The 14962-nt window shown below is 35.7% G+C and overlaps 1 protein-coding gene across 2 annotated transcripts in view; it reads right to left on the bottom strand.

Moving 5' to 3' along the window:
* CNTNAP4 (contactin associated protein family member 4) overlaps positions 1-14962 on the bottom strand; it is a 202627-nt gene that overhangs the window by 52106 nt on the left and 135559 nt on the right. For both annotated transcript variants that reach the window (XM_077171392.1, XM_054652497.2), the window contains exons 8-10: positions 13315-13576; positions 6873-7019; positions 1336-1507 (exon numbers count right to left, since the gene is read on the bottom strand). In XM_077171392.1, the coding sequence (XP_077027507.1) occupies positions 1336-1507; positions 6873-7019; positions 13315-13576 (581 nt within the window). The remainder of the gene's footprint in view (positions 1-1335; positions 1508-6872; positions 7020-13314; positions 13577-14962) is intronic.

The following is a 14962-nucleotide window of genomic DNA, read 5'->3' as shown; positions in this document are numbered from 1 at the left end:
GGAACTGAAAACTAAATCTTTGCTTAGATTGAGAGCCAATGCAAGAAAGGTACAATGGTGAAGACAGAAGAAGAGACAGAAATTAAGACTTGAAATTATTATAGAAAACAAAACCAACCAACCAAGAATCTCCCATGAAGATGTTATTTTCCTTTTGTATCACCGATCTTGAGAACTTTTATCCTCATCTTGGACTTTTCTCCCCTAAACTTTTATGAAGAATTAGGTAAATAGCTAGTATTTTTTCCATCTTTCATCTACAAGGAGTAGTGACTGTTTCCAAAATAAGAACATGGATATCTGTAGGCCGTGTTATCTCTAGGAAGGGATTGCAGGTCTCAGAAGTAAGGTTGTGTGACTAATCCTGAAACTGGCAATTGTCTTAAAGCAGATCTCTGCCTACAGTGTTTTCTGAAAAAGATATACCTTTAGGAAAGTCTTATAATTCAAAAGACAAGAGTTTTTGAAACTAAAAGACACCTTATGAGGACTAGAAATGTAGAAAGTGAGGGAGAATTATTCAAAAGTACATAATTTCTCCTCTGTCTGCTGTGTCCTTTCAGTACAACCTTTCAGCTGCATCCAAGAAAAACACTTTGGGGTTAAAGGCAGCATATCTGTCTGTGACTGCATTCTCTGGAGTCTACAGAATAAAACTTCTCCTTCCATTGACTGTTTGTGTGTTCACTCACTCTCTTCTCAGCAGCTTGTGTTGTTCTGCAACCGCTCTGCTTTCACTACACTGAATTCCAGCAATGTCTTTCCTTCAAGCATTTCTATCACTGGGAATGTATCCCTCTTTGGGGAGGGACTTTCCTTTGGGGAGGGACACTTCAACTAGCCATTCTTTTAGACAGATGCTAATTTCAGGTTATGAGATTAATTCTGACTGTGGTCTAAAAGACAATTGTTCACTCACTGTGAACTCACTGTGATAATATCCATTACTCACTGTGATGGATATTATCTACTGTGTTTCTAGAGAGGTAGAAGATAGGAAACAGAATTAACTTGTAAAAAACATAGTATGTTAAAAGGTGGATGGGACTGCAGGTTGCAGGAGGGAATTTGTGACAGCAACTCACTTGAGAAGAAAGCAAGATATTTAAATTTGTCAGAAACATAAAATAATTTTATTCAAATTTAATTTTATTTGCAGTTAAAGGAAGTCTATTTGCTATATGCCACATATTCTGCATTTATTCAAGATTTCTAAATTCTTACAAAAGAAACAGCATGTTATTTTGTAACAATGTTCTGTTCTTTGTCATCAAATCACTATTAGAAACAAAACACAGGCATAAATAAATTAATGAGTAAACATTATTTTCTCACCTGTCTGTAATGCCACATAAATCTATCTGAAGATCACTGAAATTGCCAAAACCGTTTTGCTGAATAGAGATCATATCCACTGCTTTGTTACCAATGGAAATATGTCGCATGCATCCTTGAAAACCACCAAATGAGGTATTACATTCAGAAATGTTTCCACTGCTAGGACAGCCTGAAAAAAGAATAAAAACTGGAGCTGAAAACAAATATTTTATTGAAAAACGTTATATACTCCGAAAGTAAATTGAACTTTTAGAACCTCTACACATTTTAAACTTTGTGACTGGGGGACTTTAGCCAGAAGCTCTTCTGATAAGCCATGGCTGTGTGACTGAAAAGAAATACTTCTCTGCAGTCTTATTGTTTTGAAAGCATATGTAAAATATCACTAAAAATTTCATTAAAGGATAACCCAAACAAAAGCTCCAAAGCAATGAGTAGAATCAAGATATGAACAGAATGTTAGGTTACAACATAAAGTCACATGATTTGAACAAGTTTTAAGTCACAATTGAAATGAAATAAGAAAAAACCCCAAAAGCAGTTACTAACTAAATTCATTTTACTCTGTCAGCTGTTAAGAATATTTTGTAAAGTACTGAAACTTCTTGTTGCAGACCATCAATGACTCAACTAGGAGAGATGCTCCATTGAACCTGCTACTCATGGACAAGGAATAAATGATTGAAAATGTAAAGGTCAAGGACTGGCTTGATTACAGCAAACATGAAGGTGAAGCTGTGGAGTTTATGAGCTACAGAGAAGAGAAAAAGAAATAAACTCCAGAACTATAACCCTTGACCTCAGAAGAGCCAAAATTTTTCTCTTCAGGATCTGTTTTGAGGAAACCATTAAAAATTGCCTTGGAGATCAAAAGGGCTGGATAGATTTCAACAAAAAAGGCCTTCAGAGCAAAAGAGAAGTCCATAGCAGTATCAAAATATTTAATCAAGTGTGGCATAAGGCCTCCAAATATAAACACTCCTGAGTGAGCTCCTGAGTGAGTGCAAACACAAAAAGAAAGCATACAAAATGTGGTAGCAGGTACATGCAACATATAGGGGAATATAAAGACATAACCTGCATGTCTAGGAATGCACTTAGGAAACCAAGAGGAGATAAAACTTGCCAAAGATGTTGAAGTACAACAAAAAAAAAATTTTGGAGGTTCAATAGTAAGAAAAGGAAGGCTAACAAGATTATGGATATTATCCATATGTCTCATGGGGCAGGGAACCTAGTGACAGGGGTCTAGAGAAGAACTGTTTCCTTTTACTGGAAAGGAAGAAGTAAAACTGATCCTTAGGATTCCCATATCCTAGCAGAGCATGAAAAAAAGAATGGAGTATCCATGGTAAAGGAACACAGCAAAGGAACAAGGTGTACCCTGAGCATGCTGCAGGAGCTGGTCAATGCCATTTTAACAATTGCCATTATCATTGTGAATTCATGTCCTCAAAGGGTCTTAGCAATATGCTGAACAAGAAAAGTTACACCCATCTTCAAAAAACTAGAGGGCGTTAGTTTAATTGTGGTGCCTGGCAAATTCACAGAGCAAAACTTCTTAAAGCCATTTCTAAACATGCAAAGGACAAGAAGTTAACTGGCTAACTTCAGCTTCAGGGTAAATTATGCCTGACTGAGGTCTTTGTTTTCTTTGCTGAAGTGGTGAACAGTATAGATAAAGGGAGAGCACTGAGCATTGCATATCATGACTTTAGCAAAAACTTGACAGTTTTCTATAGTGTCCCTATCACCAGATTCACAATATATATGGGTGCAATAAGCAAGCAGTTGATGCTGCGAAGTCCAGCTGATAATCACAGAGCAGAAGATTCTTTAGAGATCAGTAGTGACATCTATAATGTCTTGATTAAAGACCTGGATGATGAGGCAGCACGTGCTTTCAGCAAGCATGCAACTGATACCAAACCAGAGGCAGGGACAAAATGTTTGAGAGCAGGGCTGCAACTCAAAGGGACCTAGACAGGATTGCCATGAAATTCATTAAGAACAAGATCAAGATTTTTAATCTGAGATGAAGCAAGTCCACGCAACAATCCAAATTGGAGGATAACTGTCCAGAGAGAGGCCTGAAATCCTAGTGACCATCAAGTGGAATATGATGTGGGGAAATGCTCTTGCAGCACAGAAGGCCAATGCCATTCTGGGATGTATTACCAAGAGCATAGTAGCAAGTCTTGGAAAGTGGTTCTTCCTGCTACATGGCACCATATCGAGAGTGCTGTAGCTCTGGGCTCCCCAGCACAGGGGAGGAAGGATATCAGTGTCCTAGAGTGAGGCCAGAGGAGGCCTCCAAGATGGCTGGAAGCTGAATGCAGTTATGAGGAGAGGCTGAGAGATCTGGGCCTGCTCAGTCTTAAGAAGAGAAAATAAGGTAGCACAGAGAATATAGAGCAGGACTACTTCCAGCAGTACATGGTGATGGGACAAGAGGCAAAGGACAAAACTATAAACCTGCAAATTTGGATCATAAGGCATAAGACACAAGCAACAAGTGTTTTTTTGGCGACAGAGGTCCATATCAGAACAATTTGCCCCAAGAAGTTATAAGATTTCCATCTTTGCAGCTGTACATGGCTTGAGTAGTCATATCCCAGTACATGTTGATCTAAGACTTGCTTAGAACTGAGGCTTAGACTACATACCATCTGGATGTACACATTCTGTAAGAATTTAACATTGTGGTTTATCTATCGTCTTGCCTTGTTCACTGATTGCCAAATAAGTAAACATTTGTAAAAATAAATAAATTGCTTTAATCCTGATTTGATTTAAAACATGTACATTGAGCAGTTTTTCCTAGTGGCAGGTAAACACTACACTGCAATGCTTTATTTGTCTTTTTTCCAAGGGGTATTGTTGTTTCTGCAACGATGTACAAGGGTCATCCTTTGATCTTAGTCTAACAATACTGCATTCTGGTTCACAGCATTTGAAGACCTTCTTATTTTAGGAAATAGAAAGCAATGAGTTTTCAGACACTCTTCTGTTCCACAGAGCTAATGAGCACTTCTGAAGTCCTGTAAAGACAGTGAAAAGGCTTATGACACAAGAAAGCAAAATGATAGTGGAAACTACTAAACACTTTCAGGTAAGTGTGTAACAACAAAAATAGTATAGACATATTTTTGAGAAATTTAGATTACAAAAAGCATTAAAACTGAAATTTTACAAGTTGATAGACTTGGAGTGTTCATAAATCTGCTCAGGAGCCAAACTGTTCAAAATTGTTAACATGTTTCTAAAGGCAAATGTTTTTTATCTACTTGGGTGTGTTGCTTTAAGAACAACAAATATGCAAACTTACAAAAGAAAAAATAAGAGCACAGTAAGTTTTCAGCAAAAAAAACAGTTAGACAAATGAATTACAAGTTTAACCATATGCCTTACAACAGTCTACTGTTGTAGACTGACATAAATTTCACCAGAAATGACAGACTTAAATTCTGTCATTTCTGGTGAAAAATATGTTGCTCATTTGAGAACGAAATACTTCCAGTAGAGCTTAGATAAATGAATAATAGATAAACAAACAAACAAACAAACAAATAAATAAAGGCCAGAAAAAGTAGAAAAAGTTTACAAATTTTTGGCATAGCTATTTTACAGAATTGTGTGTCAGATATTTTTCTTGGTGTCTCTTTTTCAAAATTTGTCTGCTGTTAGAGAAGAGACAAATACCATTAACATTAATTAAATTGTGTTTCCTTACAATTGTAGAATGGATATTAAAGATAAAAGGAAATCCTTTAATAATTAAATTTATATTATGTACTTATTGCAAAATTAAATTATCTCATTTTCTCTTATAGTTGCAGTGAGTTTTTATTACAAGAACTGAGAGAGATTAGAGATCTTTGATGATGGCATGACTAGAAATTGTGCTGACATAACACTAAAATATTTTCATGTTTATTACACATTTTCCTAGTTAAACACATACATTTCCTGCATAATTTGTATTCATTAAAACAAGTAAACAAACCACCATGTCCCCAGGACATCTCCCCTGAAAGGCTGATACTCATATTTTAACAAACAGCACAAATATGGTAAATATTCATATAGACTTGGAAAGAAAGTAAAAATGCATTGTCTGCATTTTGACAGTGGCATATAACATAAAAATTTAATAAAGAATTTTCCAAACTCAGAAACCCATTTCTAGAACTCCCTAACTTTGTATGAGATGCATGAGCTGCAGATTTCAGTGATAAGGCTGAGATCAGAGAATCTGAGGGATGGATATGCAGTTGCTACTCCCAGTATGGAATTAATTTGTCCTCTCTGCAAAACACAAATAGAAGTGTCCTTCTACAACTTAATTGAATATGCTTCTTTTTGTAGATCCCCACATCCCTTCTGAACTGTTTATTTGTGTCATCAACCCTGCAATGGTGAAAATCACCTCATCAGAGATCTGGGAACCTGAACCAACATAGAAGGGCTATTCAAGACTAATATTTTGCATATTTCTCTGCTTTTGCTGATTACCAGCCAGGTCAAGGGGTATTTTTAGTATTACATGGTAGATGCCAGATGTGAAAATTCATGTGAATGCTCATGTAGCAGTTACTGTACTAAGTGCATGTTTGTGAACATGAAATTTATTTAAAAGCCATTGTTTCAAGGGAAGTGATCTGTGGACAATGACTGGGTCCATACTCATTTAGTGTTTTGTAGATAACCTTCTCAGTTTTCACAGAAATTTGAGAATTATTATTAAATAATTAATAATTTATTAATTTAACCATTAATGTTTAAAAGAGAAGAAGCATTAGGCAAACAACCAACGCACTCAGGTAATGTTTATCATTGCTACTATGCAGCCCATTCCCAAAAGAATTATATGAATAACAGAACAATCTGCTCCACTCTATCAATAAAAATACCAATAATCAAATAACAATAATCAATAAACAATAACAATAATCAATAACAATATGTCATTAATGACATAATCCCTTGATGACAGATGACTGTTGATATTCCTAGAGAAATGAAGACCTATGTACATATAAGTTTTTAGGCACAAATTATATTCATCAAACGTAGAAAAGTTTTATCACTGTGGTAAAAAAAAAAACCAAACCAAAAAGGTCTATGTACAAAGAGGGTATTTGCAAGATAAGCATTTACTTAAGGTGAAAACTTGAAGTCATTCCAGTTGGAATATATGGAAGACTCTCCAAAATATTCATTTGGCGAAACAATAAGTCTGCAGCAAGAGAAACCTTTGTGTGTCTGTTTGATTGCCAGCCAGACTATATTCAATTATCAGAACACAATACAAGTTATCTAAAAAGTGACCAAGAATTTAAGGTGGTTATTTATTCTACCCAACATGGTAAAATTTAAAGAAAACTGAAAATATCAGAACAGTGCCTGAACCAAGCTAGGCAAAGAAGACTTGAAGCAAGCCAAATAATTATTTTCATTTTATCAGATATGTCAGGAAAAATTGATGTGTAACTGTTGGATATTGCCTTTATAAACAAACAACGATATTTCACCTCCAAAGTAGAAAACATCTGAATAAATCTGCAGAGGTATGAAGGCATGAGCAGACGAGGTCACATCATTGTCCACTCTTATACTGATCCGATTCCTTTTGACAGAGAGGGATACAGAATGCCACTGGCCATTATTTAATCCAGCACCTGAAAAAAAAATAAAACCCCAAAATTTAGTATGAACTTCCACCTATTATTATACTATCTAAATGTTTTAGAATTGAAAGGAGAAAGAACCAAGAGAGAGCAATCATAGCCCACATAAAATCTCCAAGTGATAGTAAAATGAAAAAGAACTTAATAACCACAAGCATCTTTTGTGAAGACAGAACCTTGCTTCACATTTTATAGATAAAAAATAAAGCTACTTCACTGAATAAGTCTTAGTGTTGTACTACTATTGTTGTAGCCTAATTATCTGTAATATATTCATTTAATGTAATGACTGTGAAAAGTATCCTCCCAATCCAAGGAGGCTATCATTAAAACATCATTGTGATGGTGGATACAGTATTTTACACCTAATACATATTTTTATTACACTGTTACAAAGTGGTCATTATATTACAATATGGCAAAATAGTAAAATACTGCAGATGCTAAAAGCTTTGATAATCATCATGTCAATGTCACAAGACAATTTTGCTTTCCGCTGATTCTTTTATTGGACATGTGTGGGAAAATATTCTGAGAGTTAAGCCATGACCACAAACTTACATTACCCCTAGCTGTGTAGGTGTAAGGTGCCACAAAACAATAAACCCATAGCCCCGATTCTGGAAAGCACTTATGTATACATAAATAAATTCTACACAGGGTAGCATGTAACCATGTTATTATCTTTAACAAGTGCTTAAAGTCAATCCTGTCCTTGAGAATTCCTCAGAGCAGAGGTACTTCTTTCAGTGAAGAATAAAGAATACAACCTCTAAATTAGGCAAAGCATTTGCTGACTGCAGAGTGTCTATGATTTGTGATCTGTGATTTCCCTCTTGAAACGTCATGTATTTATGTAGTCCTCTCTAGAACATGCTGTATATGTTGCAGTAGCAGTCCATGAGTTAAGGGATTCATTCAAACAGAAAGAAAAGAAATAAAAAGAGAAAGATGAGGTTCAAATAGCTAAATTATAGCATAATTAGGATCCATAATTTGTTGATTACCATAATCTAAATACAAGATCATAATAGAATGAAGAGATAAACCCTAGAAGGACATTGCAAACTCAGATGAACTATCACCTAGATAATATCTCCAATGTATTTAAGATAATATTGGTCCTACATACCTTTTTTCCTTACTTCAATAAGCATATTTATTGGGGAACATGTAACAAGAACTCTTAAACATTTTGCTTTAGCCCCAGCCTCTCATGCGTACCTCAAGTGACTGAAGTACTCAGTCACAACTCTTTAATACTTTATCTCTTCCTTTACAAATTAAAAAATCATAGAATCATATAACATTTTGGGCTGCAAGTGATCTTTAAAAACCAGTTCAATCAATGCCCTCTTTGCAGGGACTTTTTTTACTGGATCACGTTGCCAAAACCCCCCTACAACATAACCTTGATCATTTCCAGGAATGGAACATATAAATATAACCTGTTTCACTTTAAAATTGTCACCTCTTGTTCTGCCACTACAGATCCTTGGAGGAAAAAAGAATAAAAATCTCCATTATATGCCTTAAGTATGAAAAGGCCACAATAAGGTCTGCCCGGTTTTTATTTTTTTTTCCAGGCTGAACAACACCATCTCTCTCAGCCTGTCTTCATGGAGATGTGCTCCAGCCCTCTGATAATTTTCATGGCCCTACTCCAGTCTCCTTCTAGCAGGACTATGTTTTTCTTGTGCTGGGGATCCTAAAGCTTGAAGGATTTCTTGAGGTGGGGGTCTCATCTACCAGCACCTCCAAGTTCTTCTTGGCAAGCCTGCTCATAAACCCTTCCTCCTCCAGCCTATACTGATACTGGGGGGCACTCAAACCCAGGTGCAGGAACTCTCATTTGGCTTTGTTGAGCTTCATGAGCTTCATATGGGTCCATTCTTCAAGTCTATCAAGCATCCTCCGTCTTCAAATCTACCAAGGGTTGCATTCCTTCCCTAGAGCGAATCAACTGCATCACTCAGGTTTGTGCCATCAGCAAACTTGCTGAGGATATACTTAATTCCACTACCTGTGCCATTATCGAATATATTAAATTTAGCAATAAACTCTGCCACTTTATTTTAATTGTTAGAAGGATAAATGCTTTTAATTCTTAGTTGTGCATCCTCCTTCAGTAGCTTCTTGTTCTGGTGGGTAAACCATATTCCAAACCTTGTAATATTTGACAGTGAAGGTAGATAAGAGACTGTTCTAACATATAAAGAATGGTATTTCAGACCATCAGCTTTGGTTACTGGAAAATTAATAATATTAATTTTACACTGTTTGGTTTGTTGATTTTAATTCACCTTGCTGACCTACTATATAATTTTGAAATGGGTATTTTAACTCCCCTTCTTAGTAGTTGGCATGGTTAGAGATATTCACCAATGTTCATGCAGCTGAAGTTAAGACTTCCTAGAAATCCCTTTTATTAAGGCTGAGAACTAAGGAATGCCATTGTGGGAGCACAAGACACTCTGAAGAAAACTGTTCATTTTAGCCCTTGAATTGAGAACTTTGACTAAATTCATACTTGCTTGTGTGGAGCCACTGAGTGGTAAAACATCTAAGTGGAAGAGGCCAGTGGACTACCAACATCTACGTACCATCTGAAACTTACATCGTCTGCTGCTCTACTATGAGTTAGAAAAATGCTTAACCACAAACAAACAGGAAAAACAAAGCAATTGATTTTTTTAGTACATAATAAGGCAGCTGTTAAACAAGATTTCCATTTATTCTCATTAGTTCTAGAATTTTAAATCTAAGTATTAAAATAGGGTCTATGGGATGTCTTGCAGGACAATGATACCCAACCTCAGGAACACATGTATAAAATGCAGTGTATATAAATTATTAGGAAATCAGTGAGAAACAAAAAAAAGTTTAGAGGAAGTAATTTATAGATTAGTCTGAAGTATAACAATGAAATTCCATTATTATTAACATCACTAAACTAAAAGCTTCATGGAAATTAAAAGCTTCATAGAAATAGAGGGTCACAGAACAAACTGAGTAATAGGATCCAACATTTACACATATTGTAATTCAATTTGGTCTCATAATTCAAAATAAATTCAAAACTTTGTATTGATTTCTGGTTTTTTTTTAAACCTATGTTACTTCTTTGTGAATATTTGATGTACCACTTGCAAAAGAGGCTACAAATTAAAGACATTAAGCAGCCATTCTGCAAAAGAAAGAACTTACTATAACTTAATTAGTTAGGAAATGATATGCCATTCTCCTTGGTTTTATATGGTTAAAGAAATTCTTAAAAACACAGGATAATTAATTTAAGACTTGGGCACAAAGAAATATGCTCAGATTTAATTATCAAATATTATATATGTGTGTGGGTAAGTCAGGTCATAAGTCCCTGCCTGTAGGAGAGCAAATCTTCTGTCCAACCATCCATAATTTAATTACTCAACCTCCAAATGCAGAATTAAATTGCTTCAATGATTGCTACACTTCAAACACTTCAAAACTCAAGGAAAAATTTCCCATATGGTTTTGTTAGATAAATTCCCTCTCAGAAGAGAATAAGATGATTTTGCTGTAGCTTTTGCCTTCACAAAGACAAACACAATTCCTCCTTTTAGACTTTATGAATGGGAAGCTTAACCTAGCATGAGAACATTAAATTTTGTTTCAGCATAGAATGTCAAGATTTAACTTGATATTAACACTAATATTTTATGTATTGCATTGCAGCTTTGAAATTGAATAAATTGCCCCACATGCAAGTCTACCTACTGCTGTTAAAAGTGCCACCACCATCAGCCAGTCTGTTAAAATGACAGTGCATGGCAACAGTTTCTTTAACATACATCACATAATTGAACAGCAATTGCAATAGCTCCTAAAAAACCAAATTCATCACTGCTAACTATATACCACTGTCATTCTTACTAAGAAATTGACATTTTCAAATGGTAACCCTAGGGAAATCTCTTGTCATTAAAGTGGTACTCTTTGTGCATCAGTTATTTTAGAAAATAAAGAATACCAGGGCCATACCTATTATCACCCACAGGAACAGGATCAAAGTATTTATGCAAATTTCAACATTATCTGTGGTCATTAGAGGCTTTTCCTGAGTTAAAATAATCAATGGTTTAAAATTTTACTCATAATCATTATACACCTGTGGAAACATAATGAACTTCACAGTTTCTTTCTCTCTCTCTCTCTTTTTCTTCTTCCCTTCCCTTCCCTTCCCTTCCCTTCCCTTCCCTTCCCTTCCCTTCCCTTCCCTTCCCTTCCCTTCCCTTCCCTTCCCTTCCCTTCCCTTCCCTTCCCTTCCCTTCCCTTCCCTTCCCTTCCCTTCCCTTCCCTTCCCTTCCCTTCCCTTCCCTTCCCTTCCCTTCCCTTCCCTTCCCTTCCCGGAACCTTCCCAGAACCTTCCTTTCCCTTCCCGGAATCTTCCCTTCCTTTCCCTTTCCAGAACCTTCCCTTCCCTCCCACTTCCTCCTCAAGGAAGGGAAGGATTTTCATTTATTAAGAGGATTTAAAGTTATTAAAAGGATTTAAAGGAATCAATCAAAGAAACAGGGGCATGGAACAAAGATTAAGGAGACCTCATGTTCAAATCCTGTGGCTGCTTCTCTGTCCTGCTTTGTTCTGCTTTGCTCCCTTTGCATTATACTGCCTAATAAGTTTTGAGAACAATTTAGACAGTTGATTCTTATTTTGTCTTTATACTGATTATACCTAGTTTGGAGGTTTCTCACTTGGTCTTTATTACATAACTGGAAATAACTTGGCTTCTTTTACACTGATAATATTCTGCTTTGTGAATATAAAATGGAAAGTACAGGTTTTGTGTATGGGTCAAAATGAATCAAAGATCAAGTGATGTTCTGGATATCGTAAATGTGTTTTCTGCATCCAAATTCACCATTGCTTCTACCATATATTGCTCCAGCTAGTGGACTCTGGTCATCTTTGTCCATACAGAAATGACTCCAACCCCAGCCTCAATTTCCTCATATCATAAATTCCTTGTAATCCCTTTTATCCACCTATTCTCTACTGTCTTTTTTCCTGTCTCAGGTCTCATCATATCAGATCACATCATATACTCCATCTACAAGTAAAAGGCAAAATTAAATTTGTTTGCATAAATAATGAGAAGCTCTAAGGTAGCTGTGATATATGGAATGCCAGAGAATAGTATAATACTGATGACAAGCTGCTAGGTGAAGGTGATGATATTATTACATGGGGATGTTACTGGACAGCAGCATTTTATAAAAAGCCTCTGAAGGTGGAGATGACATTTTTCTGTCCTGCTATCATATTTCCTCAAAGATGGAGATTCCTGACTGGGCCAACAGTCATGCTGATCCCACATCAACTGCCAACAGTGCTCAGAAAAACTGAGGACACTTTTTGTGAAAGACTTACTCCCATTCCTGCCAGGCAGAGAGAAAGTTAAAGCTAGAATCTGCTCAGAATCCACACTGAATGCTCTCTAACATGACTGTGTATTCACTGTAGTAGCTTCATCCTTTTGTCTTGACATATTTGTTTGCCAAGGGTGAAACTACTCATCAGAAGACTAGACTAGGTACTAGGTTTCTGAAAATCTGTTTTACCCTGAGGGATGCCTAGCAGTGCACTACCAAAAGTAAATTATGTAGTCTCAATAAAGTGTTTAACTACAAAAGTGACCTTTTAGCTTCCAGGTATTCATTTTCCTCAAGTTCCCTTTTTTTAAAATCATAGACTCAAACTTGCCCTCATTTTCTGAAATACAATCTGGTATTGGGCATCCACTGCCCCAGATTAATGGATATCTCTGCAATTGAGATCTCTAAAAAATAACAGACATTATATTTATAGTGATGTATAACTTTATAAAAAAATTGTTACTTGATACCTTTTGAAAGCACAGACAAATGGTGAGAAACATCTTAATGACTTAGCTTGACAGAGTAAGAGATTAAATTTCTTACACTTCACAACAGAAAAAGCTGCTTAGATTTGCCAGGTCATACATATGAGCTGCACATACTGTATGCATGTTAAGCTAAGGACTCAATTTTTCAGTCTATATTACTGTAAGTAATTTCTGTTCACTCATGGGGAAAAAAAGAATAGGTATGTTTGTGAGAAAAGAAAGCATTTAGAAATAATTGGGTGTAAAATTCCCACAAGTAAAGCACAGCTGCAGACAAACTAATCATAAAAATAAGTCAAGAAAGCAAATACTAAATAAATAAATTAAATTTTTTTCTTTTATGCATAGGAGACTTGTAATTTTTTTCTTCATTTCTGTTACCTGCAGCGATGTCACTCAGTACTCTTCCTGTTTTATGAAGATTGATTTTGACTCTCCCATCACTCAGATATAAGAGGAAACCACCTGAAGACTTGCGCAGTTTACTGGATAATAGAAGTCCTTCCTTGTTCCAAGTGCGAAACTGAAAACTGACAAATACTTCATCTTGCCCTGATGTGCCTCGCAGTGCCAGGAAACTGCTGGAGCTCAGAAATGTCACAGGAACCACCTGTGGCTCTAAACATGAGAAGGACATATTGCCCTAGAAATAAATAAAACAAATATGGCATTAGGAAGAGTCATGAGAATTTCTCCATGGAAACTGCAGAGTTTCAAAACATGGTACATAGCACTTGGATGTATTAGTCTAAAAATTAAACATGAACATCATCAGTTTGATATGTTAATGTTGTCTGATCAGAGTAGACTCATCTGCCTGCACAGAGCAGCAAGGACCTTTGAGGGAATGGTGTAAGATCCTAAATTATGAGGCTGATTTAATGCTACTTCAGGAGTTAGAAAGATCGGCTTTGTTCCGAGCTTGGCTCAGCCTCAGTAAGCATTAGGAACTTGACAAATTCTTCAGTGACAAATAAATACCATGCCACTGACTGCATGTAAACACTTACATGGGTCTAAATGCTTGGATGCAGAGAAGAATGTTGAGCTGGCACTGATTGTTTAAGACGGGCTTAAATTTAAGAAAAAAAAAAATTCCAAATTAATGCAATTAGAGATGTGCACCAACTCCAGTATTTGTTTTCCCAAATAGAAAAATTCCACATATAAACTTTTGCTACGTACAAATGCACAACACATACTTAATTTTAGAGGGAATGTGTTTTCAAGCAGGCCTATATGGACTAGATGATGAGTTGGATTTATGCACCTAGCATTTGCTTTGTGCTTACCTTCTTCTGAAATAACTGTTTCTTAGGTAAACTTGTGGCTGAATTCATTGAGAAACTCTGAGAGTAAGCTGCATCTGTACTTGTACTGAGTAATGCAGATAAGAAATCTAGAATGGGAATAATGAATTTTTTGCATCTGGTGTCAGAGTTAGTTAATACTTTATGGTGCTTGATAGCAGTACACTGTACACTCTGATCTAATGACTTGCTGACACCATTTGAACTATAATTAATTTGTTCTGGGAAAAGGATTACTTAAGATTAATGGTTTTGGAATTTAAAGTGCACTTAATTTCTGTTCAACACTAAGAGGTTTTAAACTTTTGAGCATACATAAAACTTTGACCACACATTAAGCAGCTTTAAAATCAATTTAAGAAAAATATTCACTAGTCTCTGGTGTGGTAAAGTATTAAAGTTTATGGGTTTTCATTTTCTTCAAGGAAAATAGATAAATAAGTAAAAGTTTTGTCTTATGAACTCAGCTGTACAGAAATGAATAGTCAGCTAAACTGACACATAGTGAAAAGATACTCAGCAGATTATAAAAGCCTTGTTAAATGCTAAAAGCTGGCCATTTGCAGATTCCCCCAGTAAAGTGCCTATTTAAGAGGGATTTGGTGGTAACAGAGATTCTTTCTTTATTATTTAGATTATGAAATGTCTCCTAAATAGTTTTGAAAGTAGTGCACAACAATTTAAAACATTTGACGTGAAACTAATGAAATTTCCTATTA

The sequence above is a fragment of the Agelaius phoeniceus genome, chromosome Z (assembly GCF_051311805.1).
Source record: "Agelaius phoeniceus isolate bAgePho1 chromosome Z, bAgePho1.hap1, whole genome shotgun sequence".
NCBI lineage: Eukaryota > Metazoa > Chordata > Aves > Passeriformes > Icteridae > Agelaius > Agelaius phoeniceus.
This window is presented reverse-complemented; position numbering and strand designations above follow the sequence as displayed.